Genomic DNA, 17973 nt, shown 5'->3' with positions numbered 1-17973 from the left:
ATTCAATATTTTAAGACTTAAGAGCATCTCTAGGTTGTAGTATCATTTTTCAAAATTTTCAAATTTGTTTTCAAAACTTAGAATTTTTCGGAATTTTAACTTTATGTGGAAGCAAATTCGGTCGCATCACTTGTCCAACCGCATTCTTGTTCGCAAATTTGGTATTTTGGATGAGAATGTAGATGTAGAATATCATCACCATTTTTTTTTTTTTGATTTTGACCAACACCATCCGCACTGGTGTGGTATTTGTCATTGCCATTGCTAATGTCACGCGAGTTATTTTTTTTTTCACTTTTTCAATTTGATGCGACAGTGGAAATGTCACGTGAGTTTTTTTTTTTCACTTTGAGGACAACATTATCAATGTCGCACAATGTACTCTCTATTCTAAATTTGCGAATGATATTTGCGACCACTTAGAATTAGTCAAAATTTGCGTCCAATCTTTCCAAATTTCACCTTCAAATTTGAAAGAAATACTACCACCATGTAGAAATGGTCTGAGAAATAATTTTTAACTACCAAAAAGTGACTTGATGAACTTTTGACCAATTATTGTAGTTAAGCTAAGATTTTTCAAATAATTTCAGACAGTTTTCAAAACATTAAGTAAAATTTGGTTTTACCAAACACCACCTAGTGTATTTTTTCCTAGGGAAATATTTCAGCTCAAAAAAAGGTCCTTTCCCATCAAAGAAACGTAAAAATGTGTTTCGATAAAAACGAAAAAAGGGACCTCGAAGTTATCAGGTGTGTGGAAAAAAGAAATAAAAAAAAAAAAAGAGAATGAAGACAAGTCGTCAAAGGACGCGCATATCACGGAAATTGTACTGAATTGGAATACGGAGAGAACAAGACAAAGGAAAAAAAGTAGGAGAGAGAAAGTAAATAAAACCAAAAAACGAAGACCGACAATCACGCATCCAACGTTTTTTGTCCCTCCGTCGTTATATCCGTACGTTACCCCTTAATTTCGGTAAAATCCAATTTTTCATACATATCGTGAGATGCTATTTTTGGGTCATGGAATCGAATTGAATAATTGATGTGAGAGTCATGGGAAGCCATGTTGTTGTCTTTATATGACATCATTAATATTGAGATCACTGACTTTTTTTGACAATTATTTAAAAACTTTAGGACGTAAATTTGGGTATCAATTGTAGGTTTATAAACTTGTTCTTTAATTAGGAAATGGCAATAATTAACTTTCTTTTGGTGTAAAAAATAAAATGATTCACTTAAAAGGAAGAAAACAACACAAACTAAAGCTGTCTGGAGAATTAGGATTATCAATGAGTTTCGATAACACGATAACCAACTCTCCGAATCAAACCGATAAAAAAATGGTTTGGATTATAGTAATTTGGTTTGTCTTTTGATTGGAAATCAAACTGATAAGATATTGGTTTGGTTTCGGATTTGTTCTCCACTAAAATTGATATAAACCCGAACCGATAAAATAATATTTTAGTAATATTTATAATTAATTTTATAGTTTTCGATTCGAATCGATTTGTAATATATTTTATCAATTCAGTTTGGTTTTGGATTCTCAATTTTCTTATCGATTCGGTTGAGTTTCGGATTCCCAATTTTCTTATATAAACCAATCCATTGACAGTGGAGAATAATGGATTTCATTGAGACGGAAAACTTGTTAATTAGGGACTACCAACGACGCATCTCCAATCAATAAGCAGTGTACCATCATAGACCAGCCAGAAGTCATATACTCGTACCTCAACAACTTTTGTATTAGTAAAAGTCTTAAATCTCGAAGTAAAATAGGATGAGAAATAATCAAAATCTCATTATCTCACCTTTGCATTGCATATTCAAAGGTGTACCTGGCAAGTACTGCTATCTGTACCTCTCAACATCCCCCTTAAACCCTTTTAAATACTCCTTCACGCCTACCACACCACACCCTCTCTTCCATTCCTCACTCTCAAAACAAACACTTCCTCTTTTCTCCAAAAACACCACCATGAGGCAACTCATTCGCCGACTTTCCCGAGTGGCTGACTCATCATCATCATCAACAAACTACACACTCCTACGTTCTAACTCTGTACGTACAACCCGGCGTTCCAAGGCCAGTGGTGGGTCTGTACCAGAAGGGCACGTACCAGTTTACGTAGGGGAAGAAGAGATAAAGGAAAGATTTGTAGTAAGTGCTGAGTTGTTAAACCATCCTATATTTATAGAACTGTTGAAGAAGTCAGCACAAGAATATGGTTATGAACAACAAGGTGTGTTGAGGATACCTTGTAGAGTTGTTGTCTTTAAACAAGTTCTTGATGCTTTACAGTTTGGTGTTAGAGATCTTGATGTACTTAAACAACACTTCTCTAGTGATGTCTGGGTTTAGTTAGATCTTGTTATGTAAGGGATCTGTATATATTTTTGATCAAAGAAATCTAGGGGCATCTTCTTTTTGCATGGCTGTGCTCTGTTTTTTAATCGGATTGTCTGATGAGTTTGTGGTTTGGAATCCGGTTTAGTTTTTTTTAGGATGAACTCCAAATTTTTAATTTTGGTGAAATTTGTGTGGGTTAGTTTGGTAGGTGGTTTTTAATCTTTTGATGCACTTTTTTACTATTTACCGACTAACTTGTGCCCCTAAGGCCCTCAATGAAAATGATCCTTTTGAATATATACATGTATCTGTTGTTGTTCATTACTTTCTGCAATCTTTGAACCAGTTGAATACTTTCTCCAACCTCCTAAGCAGCCAGAACAAAACATCCATTAGATTGTTGGTTAATTAGTTGAGTTATCTAGGCTGAGTGTGTAGTTCAAATATTACACACCAATCCACACCAACCCATGTGTTTATATGAAGTAGATAACTCACCACACTCTATTTTGGGATCAAATATAGAATTTGATTTGGTCTTAGGAAGTGCCATTCTATACTAATTGTCTATGCTGCCCCATAGCGTTTATCACATGTACAAATAACAAATTTTTTTTTTAATAATTTCTAAAATTCAATGATAGTGTCTATTTGATAAATTTTAATATTAAACAATATTATAAAGTGTGATACATTTGTGTAAATTATTTTTTATATTTAAAAAAAAACGATCTTTTAAATGGATAATATCATCTTATACTCTAAATCAAATTATTTCATTAAAAATGCTCTCAAACCCGTTTTTAGCTTCTTGCAATATATGACCCATCCTACTTGATTGCGGATATTGGGGTGTATAATTGTCATTTTGTTTGCTAATTTGGTCACAGATAAAAATATTATCGGACTAAAACGATTTAGACCCTTTACCAAAAGAGAAAATCTAGTGTGCACAATAGAGAGAGTGGTATAGTCAATTGAGGCACTCATCACACCAAAAAATGAGTGTATATTTCATCACGAAATACTGTACAAGAGCCCAGATTTATGCCTACCAGTGCTAGAACTGCTATTACCAAAACTCCAAAAGGCAAATCTGATAGGAACTGAGACTCATGCTAGTGGTTAAGGTTCTAGCCTTTCTGGGTGCCATAAGGACTGGACATAACTGATCCATTTCAGACCCTACCGCAAAGACTATAGCACATGTCGGACAACCCCACATGTCCCCAGCTGATGCCTTGTGATTCTGGAAAAGTCTAAGTCTCTGATACAGTCATCATCCTATATAGAATCACAACTTAAGTCGATGCCATCATTGACCAATTTTTATACTACAGCTGAAGAAAGTTTGACAATTATTTTCCATGAATGTAGCGGATCGAGACCAATTTTTCTACTACGACCGAATAAGTTGGACAATTATTTTCAATGAATGTAACGGATCGAGGTTTTTCGCATACAAGAAAATAAGATGTCATAGCAACATTTTTGTAGTATCTATAGATGGAACTAGGGAGTGTGTGGGGCAGCCGTACTACTAAAGATTTGTAAAAGTCACATAATGTGATAGTAATTTATAATGTGATGATATTTTGCATTTGATGAGACGTCGGTGCCATTGATATTGTAAATTTTGTAATTTATTTACTTATACAGTTGTCCACAACAATCTCTATCGATAGTTTAGAGGTTAAATTTTCGACCATGTTATACAGTCACTTTTTTATAGGAATTTTGTTTTACAGTCATTGGCGTACTCTTATTTCTTCCAAAGATACCAGGAAACTCAACTATATAGACTCTAGAACGCATATTTTAAGAATACTTGGTGCAATAATTGTCAAGAACAATATATACCAAGGACCCCAAACATCCATGTCATAGAGTGGTAGTAGAGACTAGAGAGTAGAGACATATTGATCCAATCTAGTCACGTAGCGGTCACTAGTGACTTAGTGAGCGTGTGCTGAAGAAAATGACGATTCCACAACTGTTGCTTACCAAAGGATTTCTTGTTTTTGGCTCATTTAGCTGCTTCCAGTTATCTATAAACTTAAAATATAATAGCGAATAAAAAAAAAACTTAAAATAGTTTAGATTTTAGAATCAAATCTGATACATATTTCAGATTTGAAACCGTTTCTTTAAAAAATCTATTTGTGAGCAACACGCCCTTGGACTTTGGGAAGAAACTAATGTGTCCAACTTGTAAGAATTTTATTTTATTTAAATGCACTTGCCGAAATCTGGTATGAGGCATAGAGTTATTTCATGCCTGTTGGGAATTTAATTCTATAATAATGTTACAGAACTCTTAACAATATTGAAATATGAAATATGATTGTGATGGTAGAACAGCCTGTGAAACAACAGGCTATCTGTTAATATTTTTACAGAAAGGTGGTGATCCAGTGAGGTTCCTCTTAACCACACTCAACAATTCTGAAGTTTTGACACACAAAACCAGAATTTTTATGGAACCATACCTCCTTTAGGCTTAAGCTTAACCCCTTCAAGAACCATACCTCCTTTCCACCAATCAGTAGCAACTTCAAGCATGCCAAACTCAACAAGGCCATTCTTGTCAGCTGGTACAGTAAACTGGCCTCCAGGAATCTCATGCCAACTATCAGGACAATTGATATAAGGTTCCAATATCTCACTTGTCTTCATCTGGTTTCCATTTTCTAGAACCATGAATATAATTGGAGCAGAATGCCAACCAAAGGCATCAACCTTAAATTTGACTATGTAGAATATTTCGTATGTAGTGCTTGGAGATAGGTTCATATTAGCCAAATCCAGTTTTCGAGTGATCTGAATCCATTTAACCTGAAGTAAGTCCGCACCTGTCTCAAAACTAATTTCACATACAAATATAGTTAGTTAAAAGTTAAAACTATAGCTAACAACGCCAATCAACTGAGTTGACGTCGTTGTAAGAAACCGATGTACATGTCGCAGCCTTAACAAGCAATTAACAGAAGCAAAAATTTTATATGCTTTTGCAGATTGCTTATTGAGAAGTGGTTAATTTACAATAGCTAGATTTACTATGAAGATTACGTAGCGTACTTAATGACTGAAACTCTTACACAGGCATACTAAAATTTAAGCAATGCCAAATACTTGATTAAATAAGAAGAAACAATGTAAGGAGAAATGCTCACATAGATTCTTCTTTACATAGATTGATCCATTGCCAAAATCTTTTATCATTTCCCCAGGTGATGTTTAGAGCCTTTGCCGAGATACGAACGACACCCGAGTATTGTGGATCCTCTATAATCATGTCATTCTAGGAGGGAAAAAAAGCACACACACACCAGGTTAGGCTCCTGAAAGAGTTTAGAGGCACATTGGCTCACGATTTTATCTACTTCAAAACATCTAAAACAACATGAATCAAAACCAACAAGTAAGATGCATTTAACTTACCGCAATCCAATGACGACCTGAGTTCCAATCTCGCTGTTCACATTCGTTCATAATGTTATAGTTTTGTCTACTTGATACGAACAAAATTGTGAACTAAAACACGAGTTAACTCCAATGAGCTGAGAGTTTCGATTGTTTGTAATGCGAGCTTGGATATGATTATATTGCAACTTGTAATCACTTTAGCGTGAATAAGGTTTTGCATGGTGTCCTCATGAGTCATCCTGATCTCTGAACACTTTATTAAAGAAGAATATTCTCACACGGCAGCAACAACTGATCTTGTTCTCTTACTTTTCTTTTGGCAACATGTATTAAGGCATCTGGATGCCTTAATAACATGCACCACTATCCAAACTTTTTTTTTCTTTTTACTTTTTTGCATGAACTAGAGGACAGATATCTTAGCGTGAACCTTTAGAATTAAGAATTTGTATCATCTCTTTAACAAAGACATTGGACACTCTATACCTATCTTTTGTATTTCATAGTTGTCTTCCCTCTATGAAGTCGGTAAATGAGTATGTTTACGTATTCGATCAATTAAAAAGAGATTCTAACAAAACAAGCTTGGTTTTGAATAGAAAAGACAACGTCAGAATGCTAGAATGCAATTATTTCACTAGTTTCACATGGTGTAGAAAAAATGAAGATCGCTAGATTTGACTGTGTGTTCCGTTATTGCTGAAGAATATCTAACAATAGATTGACTGATGGAGTGATGGTGGACATGTTTCAAAGAGCCATCTAACAATAGATGGCCCCAAGATCAGCTGCCCCTGTGCCTTTCAATACAAATGTCTAAAAGTGTACATACAAAACGTTACAAGTGAAGTTCACTGATTTTCTCTTATTTATTTCTCCTCCATTGCAACAATTGGTGTAGCTCCTGGTAAGGTTAAACTCTGTACAATATTCTGAAATCTGCTTCACCTAAATGTTATCCAAAAATAAGAGAGATTTAAAAATAAGTGTTATACGTGATTGCCACATATGAATACTGTCCAGTGATTATTGAAGGCTTTGAATTAACATTAGTAAGAGGTTCCTAATGATCCAACCTCAAAGATAAGACAGAAGTAATATAAAATACAAATTTCACAGCCCCATAAAAAGATACAAACTCCTTGAACTAGTCAGATGCAAGTTAAAAGTAAAACAGATGCTATTTATGTGGTTTCAGAGAGGAAACACACTCAACATTTCAACCATAGTACAGTGACATTACATCAAAGGCAGAAGTTGGAGATCATAAATCGAGTTTCAGCCTATATTGGAGAAGAGACCTACACTATGTTATGTAGCTTAACACTCACAATCTGCTCCCTCCCTCAATCAATCCAGCTTCACTCCGAAGAGATTAGATGCATGAGCTAAGTCATCCCCACTGACAGGTTTGTGTAACTGCAGTAATGTAGAAAAAGATCAAGCGGGGTGACATTAGATAGTGGCCTTTCTAGAATTGGACTCTTAGTCTTCATTTATGAAAAGGAGAACAAGCACCATTTCATGAACCTAATCTATCAATCAACTTGTGGACATCCATTGAATGCTTACCTGTAACTTAAACAACAACCCAACCCTACCTCTTGGTCTATTAAAACAGACACCTATATGTGTTTGTTGCCTATTATTGTTTGATGATAGGAAATTACTGGAAAAACAAATGGAATAAGATAATTCTTAGATCTTTTAGAAAACAAATGTGTGCCTAAATGCAATTATTATAAGCTAATAGTAATAAACAACTACCTCCTTGGATCATCACATCTAATGACACTGAAACATATTACACGGCCCATGGTGTAAAGTATAACAAATACATAAAAGCATATATACAAAAGGATTAAAAAGTGAAACATTCCACATCAATGATTGAATATCCAGAACTGAGACTCAAGAAACTACTTACAGCATTTGCGACCGGCAACCAGTGAAGACTTCTTAAGAAAGCATCACTGTGTGAAGGAAGACTGTCATGATTCCAATAGTTGATGCTCTGAAATCTTGCACGCATTTCCCAGTGGCTCAAGTTCTCTTCAGAAGTCTCTGATGCTTTTCTTTTTCCTTGACTTTTCTTCTTTCCCAAGACAAAACCTGCAACATGGCATCGGAAGGAAATTGCAAAACAGTTGCATCAGTGTCAAATTTTTGAGTCTTACTATACATAATCTGATGACAAACAGGGTATAATCACACACAAATAGTGAAGTAAATAAGGTGAACTCCAAAATGTATACTAGCAAATCTTGATTGAAGGCAAAACATGCGCAGAAGTACATGTTGCAGGTGCATTATTAATTTATTATAATGCATACCAACAACTCTTTTCCCCTTCTAGAAGCACCACAAAATTAACTTGTCATCAGCATAGAGAGACCTTGTAGCAGGGTTCAAGACTTCAAGGGAGTATTTGGTGTTCTATTTACAGTTTACCTTTAGATTTCCCAGGGGAAGTAAAATGCATTGAAGGATAAAAAAAATATAAAAATGGCTCCGACTGTGTCTACATGTGTGTATAGAATCAGTATCCTTTTGATGCTCAGCAAAAGTAAAATGCCTCGGGAACACTGTGCCCTCAAGCAGGGGCGGAGCTAGGAGAGGGCTTCCCTGGGTTGAAGACCGGGTAACATTTTGGGAAATTTAAACTTAAAGTACTAGTTCTTGCTGCTATATATGCTTGAAAAGTGGTGTTTTATGTGATTTGGAAATACCCATTGACCATTCTCACTGAAGTTTGATACTGCTTTTATAAAAAAAAAAGAAAAAATGTTTGATACTGCTACATTCAGGTTGAATGTACCATCGACCATGAGAGCAATTGGGATATGGAAATTGTTACATGTAAATAGTACGTAATTGGGCCTTAGCCAGGTAGAATTAGAAAAGAGCTTGTGTATAGTTTAAACAAATTTACAAATCCCTAATCCCCTACTTCCCTTTTCCCATTTTCAGATACCCAAAAAAACTCTACCATCAGAGCAAATTGTTGTTACCATAGAGAAATATAGTGAATCCACTATCAGATCAGCACCGGCCCCGGCACAATAGAGAGAAATCTATGAATTATTTTTTGCCGTATTAAGTATCATTTTACACCTTCTCTATACTTTGCTAGGCCAAACAATTTGAACATTTGAGTTAACTTGTGACCTATATTTTGTATAAAATGTTAGCATAAGTACTTTATGTAAGCCTGGAAAAAAAAATATTCATAGGACTTCAATTTCGTCTGTAGCCCGGGGCGATAATAATTTCTCCCTCTCTCTATCTCTCATATGTTTCCATCAACCAAATGGGGCTTGTAAAACCAACATTCTACAATTTTCAACCAAGTAAACTAAATGAGGCACTTACAAATGTATCGAATTTTGAACTACTCCACATACCAGAATAACCTTCTGGAATAGTAATTTTAGCTCCTTGCAACTTCCTTCCTCTAAAACAAGCTTCTTCAACACTTAACCCCTCCACATCCACACCTATTAATAATCAAAACAATGTATCATTTAACAACAACTTAAACAAAAACAAACAAAAATCAATAAAAGAAAGGAAATTTGTACCTGTTTTACTGGGTTTGAAGTAGTGAGAAACAGTGCAAGGGCCATTGTGCTTGATACAACAAGGAAGCTGATGCACCTTGTTAGTTAAGTCAACGATTTCAGATGATGAATCAGAGTTGGATTGAAGAATGATGGTTCCCATTATTCCATTTCTTGGAATCTCTTCTTTTTCTGTCTCCATTTTTCTTACAAACCCCTCCTTAAACCCTTGTGCGCCAATCCATATATACATTTCGAGTTTCCAAAATTCCAAAATATATTTCAGCTTTTCAGAAATTTTATAAAATTCTAAAAAATTCCCCGACAGAAATATTTTTCTATTTTACATTTTCTGTCGTTTTGTTATTAATAATGAGTATTTTATATCTTATGTTGATGTATGAACACCCAAATAGGTGTAACATAACTCATACAATATATTAATGTATGAACAATAATTGTTCATAGGTATTTTTACTTTATCATACATTTTTTTTATGTATGAACAATGATTGTTCATACTATATACACTGGGTCGTTTCGGTTGGGCTGGGCTGTTTATTATTTTGTGTCAGGGGTATAATTGATTTTTCATCTACCCGAGCCGTTTTTAATTTCGCGTCAAGAATATACTTGACATTTCATCTACCCCGTCTTTCTGAGTGATTAAAAAATAAATTGGTTATGAAAGTTATTTTTTCTCGATCTGTCCTGGATAGTCACTCCCTGTACTTTCAAGGACTAGCTTATGTCGAATAAAATAATTAGGTTCCAAAAGCTTAGAAATTGAATCCTCAAGTATACTCAACCTCAAAAACTACTTTATAATTTTTTATTTTATAATTTATTTATGTTTGTAATAAATTTCTTTATAAACTTGAAACCTCACAATAATAATTATTTAAAAAAATTTGTAAATACTATTTTATAAACTTGAAACCTGACAATACGAACTGTATGTTTCTCACTCACTAACACATACTTATTTATTTATTTATTTGTTTTTATTTTATTTTATTTTTATTTTTTTTTTTTGTAGCACAATGTATGGTTAAGGGACTGATTCACAAATAAATACACAACCGACAGACGTAATATGACAATCTACAAAAGCTAATAAAAAATATTCATATTGGGGGTAAGATCAAGTTTTAACTTTGTGTGCGTGATATTTTATTCTAACATTTTTTTTGTTTGTGTGTGTGTAGTGCTATTCATATATTCATATATATGACGTATTTTTTCTAAACAATCACTGGAGAGGCTAATAAGTTAGAAAATGCTAGAATTGCTCGCTTTAATAGACGGACCAAAACATAAAGGAATATAGATATTGTAATTTTTAGAAATATAATAAATATAAGAGAATATAGTGCGCGATAATTATTTCTTTAGTTGAAGACAAATGTGACATGTGAGTGAATTATAGAGGTAAAGTTGTAACGAGTAAAATTAACTTAAAAATATGTTCCGTTCTTGCTCTTTGAGAGATCAAATCATTAAGGGCATTACCAATGATGCTTGGATACGGACCTTTACCTTCAAATATGACGAACCTTTTAAAAAAAAACAACCCCCTCCAACGCAACCCCTAAATGGGCTTCCAATTTTATCATTCTTATATATATGTCTTCATTCTTACAGATTTTTTGAATGAGCCCAAGCCCAGAACATATGCATATGACTCAACTTAAAAACTCACCTGACTTCGGTTGAATCAAATTTATGTTATTCTCACAATTTTAAAAGAAGAAAGGCTCGAGCTAACCTGAGAATATCCTCATAGAGACAATGGTCCGCGAACCGTTGGATGTGTGATCCAATGGTTTGAAAATAAAAACAAAAAGGATGAGAGAAAAAATGAGAGGATGTTATATTTTTAAACTGTTGGATCACACATTCAAGGATCCAAAAAATACAATGGTAATCCCCAAAAAAAAAAATGAAAAATAGTAGTGTTAGACATCCTCGGGGTAGACAACCTCAAGAAGAAATGATAATCTAGATTGGAACACTAAACCATTTTGAGATTTAGCTCCTCTTTAATGCTCTTCATTTGTCCAACGTGGCACTTCAAAAATATGACGTGGACATGGGTTTTAGGGGCCTGCATTGGTGATGCCCTAAGGGAGCACAAATTTGTTCACTTCAAATTCACAACTCTTCTCCATAAACAAATTCCATAACTAAACAACCAAGAAACAATCCATGTCACGAATACTTAGTAGAAGGACCATTATGTGGGAGCAAGGCCCAAAATATTTCGATATATCGATATATCGTGATAAATTGGTATACCGATATCGATATTTTCGATATATATCTACCGAATATTGAACTATTTTTTTCGATATATATTGGAATTTCCGATATGAAACTTTATATCGGCGATATAATCGATATTTCCAATATAATTTATATATATCGGTTTTTGACCATTTTTTTATATAAATCCGATATTTCCAATATATTTCCGATATGTTTCCGATATTTTTGATATTATATTCCCAATATATCTGATATTTATGATATTTTAAATAATTTGGACTGGTCACCAAAAAAATATATATATCTGATATATATCGGTTTTTGGATATACCGATATATTCATCGATATCGATATTTTGGGCCTTGTGTGGGAGAACCTCGAATGATTTTTCAGAACAAGAGGGCAAAAGAGGCATATAAATCTGGTTGGAAGATAAATTTGATATTCTCGATATATTTCAGACATTTCGACAAAAATATATACCAGACTAAAAATATAAATGGTGTAGAAAACAAGGAAAGAAAAATGGCTTGCAAAAACAAGCTTGTACTGTTTTTGAAATATTGATGATGATGATGGCGTCATTAAACAAGATAGAGAAAGCTCATCAGATGTACAGAGATGGAAGACATGAAGAAGCTTTGGATTTTTATACTGAATCACTTTCCTTGGCTAAAACTAAAGCTCAGAAGATTGCTTTGCATAGTAATCGTGCTGCTTGTTACTTGAAACTTCATGACTTCAAAAAGGTTTCTTTTTTATATACTTTTACTTCATTTTGAGTACATGCCCATTCATTTCTTGTACATTTGATTCATTAGTTGTAATCTTTTTAATGAATATATGTCTAATTGTAGTTGTTGGGCAAATTTCTCTTGCTTTTCATGCTTTAGGCATGGCTTGTATCATTGTATGTGGTGTTACAAGGGGAGGAAATGTGTTAATCGAAATAGAAGTTTTTCTTCCCAGGGTGTAATTCATATTTCATAGTAGAATTTGAAATTAGATTGGTAAAAGTGGTTGAAGTTGAACATTTGAAAATTCTGTTATTATGTCCCAAGGTACGACACGAAAGAGATTGATGATTTGGATACTGCATTGTGTATTGTAATGTTTCCTAAGTCATTTATCTTTATAATTACAATAGGTGCTATGCTAAATCATGTTTCAGGAACCAATCGTATATTATGAAAGATGACCTTGAAACGTGTGTGAAAAACCGAAAATAGCTCAAGTTTCTTAGGTTGACAATGGACAATTACTTTTTCTGCCCATTACAAACTTACAAACTTGATCTGAATGATAAGTAAATAAACATAAATATTGTGCTTTTTGGAAAAACGACCTTAAGAGGATTTGAGTTCTAGTGTTCTAAGGATCCTTACCTCTGGTACAAGTTTGATGCCTGTAATGCAATGAATTTAAGGGAATATTACTAAGTTGAATTCTATAACTTAACCTGTTATTGCCATTGTGCTATCTAGAATTTTAAAAAAAAAAAAAAAAAATCCTGACTGTCTTTACAAAGAAATAAACTATTTCACAAAAAAATGAACATAAGACATTATCTTTATAAGTTTCATCAAACATAATGCAATATCTTGTTATATTCATTCATTTCCTTGTGAACTCACTTTTCAACTTTAATTGATGTAAATTTTTACTGATTTTACATTATACAATAATATATTTCGTGATAGATTCATAATTAAAAGTTTCAAATAAGTTCATTCTGTAAATAGCACAGGCATCAAAGACCTGTCTCTATAGACAGTAGAGATTGAAAATCTAGTAGTCTAGAACTCTTCCACTTGTTTTTAAGAAACACAACATAATTTTGTTTACATTCTCTATTCACATCAAGTTCAAAATACTTACAGCTTGAATACCATCTTGTACATCTCGTTACTAAGAAGTTGGTTCCCGTTAAGTATTATATCAGATTTTGATTGTCACCATGTCAATCCATTTATTCGGAAACCGTCGCCACTTACCTTGTCAATTTAAATGCTCATGTTCCTATTTAATGCATTGTTAGACACTTAGATGAACAAGCACACAGTTTCTACGATCCTTCCCGCTGAAGCACTTGCAATTTCTTGGTATCAATGGATATTCTTTGCCCCTGAAGGCTGAAGCTATGGCTTACCTTGTTCACAGAATGTTTTATGAATGTGGTTTGTCAGGGTTTTGACGGTTGTTGAGTAGTCTGCATCTGATTTAGGGTTCAGAGCCCATAATTTGATCTCACATTAGTTTATATTAAGGGTTATTCGAAGTATGTTTAGCTGCTATTTTGAGATTATCTAGTCTAGGGTTATTTTTAATTACGGATTTTAAGAGCTGTAAACAAATTAGACATTGTGTCTAGTTTAGAAGTTGTCTTATTTAATGAGTAGTAGGCCTTTGGCCAAATTAGAGTTTTGTTGAATTGCATATTGATTTTAGTAGAGAATTCGTCTATATGTAACTCATACAGGAATTATCTATGGTTTGTGTGTGCTTGGGTATTGTTATATGAAAATGTTTATTAAATTTACTTTTCTAAAGATTTTGTCCTATTCCTTTTGATTGTATTGTCCGTTTCAATTTGACACGAAGGTGACAATCATCGTAGGCAGCAGAAGAATGCACATTGGTGCTCGAACTGGATCACAGCCACACTGGAGCGTTGATGTTGAGGGCTCAGACACTGGTCACCCTCAAGGAGTACCAATCGGCACTCTTCGATGTTAACAGGCTTATGGAGCTAAATCCATCATCGGATGTGTATCAGAACCTCCAAGCCCGTTTGAAGACACAATTGGTATTGCCCCCTTCTTGCTCACTTTTTTTCATAATTTCAAGTCTTGTGCTTTGGGACAAGTCTAAGGTTCCTCCCATTGTACTGATAGTTCGAGGGGCTAATATGAGAGCTCCAAAGTCCAATGAATACAATGAATATGAGAGCTCCAAAGTTCGAGGGTACATAACTACCTTTTGATGTGTTAAACATGGGAGATCTTCTAGACTGGAAACCATTCAAATTTATAATGTTAGCCACTGAGCTTTCTCTCAATATATTGAATCTCTTATGTTTTTCTTTGAACATAGTTTGCTTATTTGGGTCATTGACTATCTAGTTCTGTGTTTAGCCTATCGAATGGCTGGTCCAAGTTTTAACCTTTACAGATTATTCTGTTGTTAATGTTATGACATGTTTATTATTGTATATCTTAGTAGATATTGGTATTTTTTAAATGAAAGGTAAAAATGGAGATTATTCAATGTATTTTAAGACTGACATTAATTACCATGTGATTCTCTTGAGGAAAGTCACTTGCTCCAATTCCTGAATGTGAAGAAGAACCATTTCTGTCTGAACTCAAAGAAGAGGATGTGGAAGAAATAGAAGAGGAGGAAGAAGAAGAAAAAGTAACGGTAGTAGTAGTAGAAGAAAGAAAACAACAGGAAGAATCAGTAGTTGCACTCGGTGATCGGAAAACAGGGATTTCAACGGCTCTTCCTAATACCCAAGCTCCCGCCTCTTCTCAAACACAGAGCATCAAAGACTGTCTACATTCCGAAGGATGTAAAGAAATCCCAACACCAAAGGGGCACTCTAGGTTGGATTATTCTCGCTGGGACAGAGTTGAAGATGATTCCAGTGAAGAAGACGATGAAGAAGAATCACTTCCTCAATATCGGTTTCGTGTACGCACAGTTGGGGTACGACCAGTAAAGTGAACCAAGGTACTAATTAGAAGATGGTCATTCTTACATTTTGAGAAGGTTCAATACATTGCTATGACGTTACCAAGGTAAGTCGTCCACAGTGATGAAGTGCAGAAGCATGTAATATGTCAAAAACTGGTTCTGAAAAACAAGTGGACTGCAAGGTGACTTCTTGAAACCTCGGACGTGCACATTCAGAGGTAGTTTCATTAGTGAAAGATACGGACCCTATTTCTGGAGTTGGCATATAATTTATGGCAGACCATGTGTCTCGACCTGGGTGCATGTACAGATGAATATTAATATTTTCTGAATGGATATGACTCTGCCACATGATGAATATTGTTGAAGCACGAGTGACTGAATGAAAAGTTCAAGTATCTTTTGGTGATTTCAAGACATGCCTGCAGTTATGAAGAAGGATGACATGCCCTTCGTTAAGAAGAAGAATATATTTGATGATGATGTACTTTAATTATTTTTAGCAATGGTAATATGCAGATTCCTTTCCAGATACGATGGGACTGTATTTAGTTGCGTACGGAAGTGAATCACATTCCTGCTGTATAAAATACAATTCTTGTTCTTGGCAATACAAAACAAATTCTTTTGTTATATAGATAAGACTGTTTTTTGTGACATTTGCTTTGTAATTTATGTTTGTGCAATAATGTGAAGGCCTAGTCTTTCACTTAAAAAAAAAAAAAAAAAAAATTACAGATGCATAATGTGGGAGTGGATCAGCAATGTTCAGAAATGTGGTTATCGATTTGTCTAGCCTCTTCACTATAATAAAATATTCTGCTGCCTATCTTCTTTAGTTCTGTTTGTGCTGGCACTCCTGGCAGTACTGAGATGGGACATGAGATGGAAGCAGCATCCAATTGTGCAATCCCACTACCCAGAGGAGGACCCAGTGTTACTGGTGGTAAATTGGTAATACCTATTGTAATTGCGCGACGTACTATAGGCATATGTAAGACATGACAAGCTGTCTGATCTTAAGTGTACCATGATTAGAAGCATGAGTTATTGGCATTGATTCTGCCACATGCGCGATCTTCTGTCCCCTAAAATGTCCTTGATATATTCACATTGAAAGCTAGAGGCAACTGACAGAAAATGGAAGTTGATATCAATAAGAAGGTGACAAAATAAATAGTTCGTGGCCCATAGCTAACAATAATATTGAAGTTCTGGAGTCTCGAATATGAGTCATTTATCCCCTCAGCTATTGAATTTCCCTTAACACATTGTTGCTATTTGTGTATTTTGACTATAGTAGAAAACTCATTTCAGTGAAGTGGAGCAGCAAGGCTCACGAAATAAAACAGCACAAATGCACCACGATGATTCCACTAGTTGATTCCAGTGAGAAACACTTCGTTGGTAACTTCTGTACCATTTCATTTTCTTTAATAGGCCACAGCAGGTCCACAAATGAGTGAAATGACTACTCATGGAACTGTTCTTGTAAAGGTAGTGGTAGAGTTATTGGGGTACTTGACCCATGTTTTGGTAAAGCGCACCCTTTCATCATTGTTGCCAATTTGTCCTTGAAAAAGAAATGAAATTAATAAAACAACTTTATGGTTCATCATGAAATGTGACTTGTTGGTTTATTGCAGTGTGTCTTGGTTGGTTGTGATTGGTTTTATAGCTTGTTGGTTGGTTACTTGGCTCATATGGTATCCCCTTGAATTGGCATTTTAGTTGAAATTGACATATTCACCAAACTTTATTGAAAAATTTGAAGATGGATTAGAGCACATGGAGCCCACTGTGAGTCCATATTGGTTCACATGGCGCCATGGAGGTTGAAGTTTTGTCATTGTCCATGAGACATTCATGAACCTTATAAGTTATATATAACAACACTCCACGCTCAAATTCAGTTTTCTTTGTGTTAGCCCAACCTGATTTTGTGTTCTATCTTTGATTCCAAATCTAGGATTGACAAGACAAACTTCTCTTAAGTACTCTCCACATAGGCTGCGTTTGTTATAATAAAAACAAAACATTTTGCGGAGAAAATTTTGACTAATTATGTTGAATTTTAGACTAAGAATGTGCAGCATGTGTTTTTTCGTATAAATTTCTGTCCAATATTGACAATCAAGGGAAATCTCGATCTAATTTATGTAACTTGGTTGGATTAAGTAGACATTATCATTGTCTTGACGTAAATCCACCCCATGCTTAGGTGTGTGTCCCACTTATATTCTATCCTCAAACTCCTTCTGGATATCAATAAAATTCCGCAAATCAACAAGAGTAATTGGCGACCTTGACACTTCGCTAGTGATTTTGATAGCATAACTACATATACCATATATACAAATACAACTTGCTTTTGCTATCTTAAAGAATGGTTGCTAAATTAACTTATACAGCAAACAAAATAGATGTAAGTCGTTTTCTATGGAGTTTAAATTATGGAAATGCTCGAAATAACCGTTATAAAAGTCAATCATTTTCTTTTAGTATATCAAAGAAGTAAAGTAATAGTTTCCATGTTATACACTTTGCCAGAATCCAAGTCACATATTTTCGTAAGTATTAACAAACTGCTTTCAGGATGAAAACTAGGAAATTAGGAGAATATATATGTAAAGTTTATGTGTACATTGGCTTGCGTT

The 17973-nt window shown here is 34.4% G+C and overlaps 4 protein-coding genes across 6 annotated transcripts; 2 read left to right on the top strand and 2 right to left on the bottom strand.

Annotated features, from left to right (window-relative positions):
* The first annotated feature begins 1660 nt into the window (after nt 1-1660).
* Nucleotides 1661-2448, top strand: LOC147479063 (auxin-responsive protein SAUR71-like). Its single transcript, XM_086582156.1, has one exon. It carries the CDS (start codon nt 1796-1798, stop codon nt 2375-2377), a length of 582 nt encoding a protein of 193 aa, XP_086438282.1. The 5' UTR covers nt 1661-1795; the 3' UTR covers nt 2378-2448.
* A 2118-nt stretch (nt 2449-4566) lies between these two features.
* On the bottom strand, nt 4567-6080 carry LOC147479062 (uncharacterized protein PHLOEM PROTEIN 2-LIKE A4-like). Its single transcript, XM_086582157.1, has 3 exons — nt 5807-6080; nt 5539-5666; nt 4567-5228 (listed from the first exon to the last, which is right to left on the bottom strand). The coding sequence occupies exons 1-3, from the start codon at nt 5855-5857 to the stop codon at nt 4841-4843; spliced, it is 567 nt and encodes a 188-aa protein (XP_086438283.1). The 5' UTR covers nt 5858-6080; the 3' UTR covers nt 4567-4840.
* A 364-nt stretch (nt 6081-6444) lies between these two features.
* LOC147479061 (ribonuclease H2 subunit C-like protein) lies at nt 6445-9591 on the bottom strand. 3 transcript variants are annotated; one of them, XM_086582155.1, is made up of 5 exons: nt 9373-9590; nt 9196-9288; nt 7719-7903; nt 7097-7210; nt 6445-6739 (listed from the first exon to the last, which is right to left on the bottom strand). In XM_086582155.1, exons 1-4 carry the CDS (start codon nt 9551-9553, stop codon nt 7142-7144), a joined length of 528 nt encoding a protein of 175 aa, XP_086438281.1. In that variant the 5' UTR covers nt 9554-9590; the 3' UTR covers nt 6445-6739; nt 7097-7141. The 3 variants fall into 3 exon arrangements, with proteins under 3 accessions (XP_086438281.1, XP_086438279.1, XP_086438280.1); XM_086582153.1 differs by lacking the exon at nt 7097-7210 and having other exon boundaries at nt 9373-9591; XM_086582154.1 differs by lacking the exon at nt 6445-6739 and having other exon boundaries at nt 6815-7210.
* Nucleotides 9592-12117: 2526 nt separating this feature from the next.
* LOC147479060 (Tetratricopeptide repeat (TPR)-like superfamily protein) lies at nt 12118-15958 on the top strand. Its single transcript, XM_086584008.1, has 3 exons — nt 12118-12369; nt 14238-14426; nt 14936-15958. Exons 1-3 carry the CDS (start codon nt 12187-12189, stop codon nt 15344-15346), a joined length of 783 nt encoding a protein of 260 aa, XP_086440134.1. The 5' UTR covers nt 12118-12186; the 3' UTR covers nt 15347-15958.
* The last annotated feature ends 2015 nt before the right edge of the window (nt 15959-17973 follow it).

The sequence above is a fragment of the Coptis chinensis genome, chromosome 9 (genome assembly GCF_015680905.1).
Source record: "Coptis chinensis isolate HL-2020 chromosome 9, ASM1568090v1, whole genome shotgun sequence".
NCBI classification, from domain to species: domain Eukaryota; kingdom Viridiplantae; phylum Streptophyta; class Magnoliopsida; order Ranunculales; family Ranunculaceae; genus Coptis; species Coptis chinensis.
This window is presented reverse-complemented; position numbering and strand designations above follow the sequence as displayed.

Excerpts from the sequence above, each read along its gene's own strand:
- LOC147479062 (XM_086582157.1), bottom strand. The coding sequence starts at position 5,857 with ATGAACGAATGTGAACAGCGAGATTGGAACTCAGGTCGTCATTGGATT. Across the intron at positions 5,667-5,806 it reads CAGGTCGTCATTGGATTGCG|AATGACATGATTATAGAGGA; the intron begins GTAAGTTAAATG and ends TTTCCCTCCTAG. Across the intron at positions 5,229-5,538 it reads CTATGTAAAGAAGAATCTAT|TTTTGAGACAGGTGCGGACT; the intron begins GTGAGCATTTCT and ends ATGTGAAATTAG.
- LOC147479061 (XM_086582153.1), bottom strand. The coding sequence starts at position 9,553 with ATGGAGACAGAAAAAGAAGAGATTCCAAGAAATGGAATAATGGGAACC. Across the intron at positions 9,289-9,372 it reads CTTCAAACCCAGTAAAACAG|GTGTGGATGTGGAGGGGTTA; the intron begins GTACAAATTTCC and ends GATTATTAATAG. Across the intron at positions 7,904-9,195 it reads TATTCCAGAAGGTTATTCTG|GTTTTGTCTTGGGAAAGAAG; the intron begins GTATGTGGAGTA and ends GCCATGTTGCAG.
- LOC147479060 (XM_086584008.1), top strand. The coding sequence starts at position 12,187 with ATGATGATGATGGCGTCATTAAACAAGATAGAGAAAGCTCATCAGATG. Across the intron at positions 12,370-14,237 it reads AACTTCATGACTTCAAAAAG|GCAGCAGAAGAATGCACATT; the intron begins GTTTCTTTTTTA and ends CAATCATCGTAG. Across the intron at positions 14,427-14,935 it reads CCCGTTTGAAGACACAATTG|TCACTTGCTCCAATTCCTGA; the intron begins GTATTGCCCCCT and ends TCTTGAGGAAAG.
- LOC147479063 (XM_086582156.1), top strand. The coding sequence starts at position 1,796 with ATGAGAAATAATCAAAATCTCATTATCTCACCTTTGCATTGCATATTC.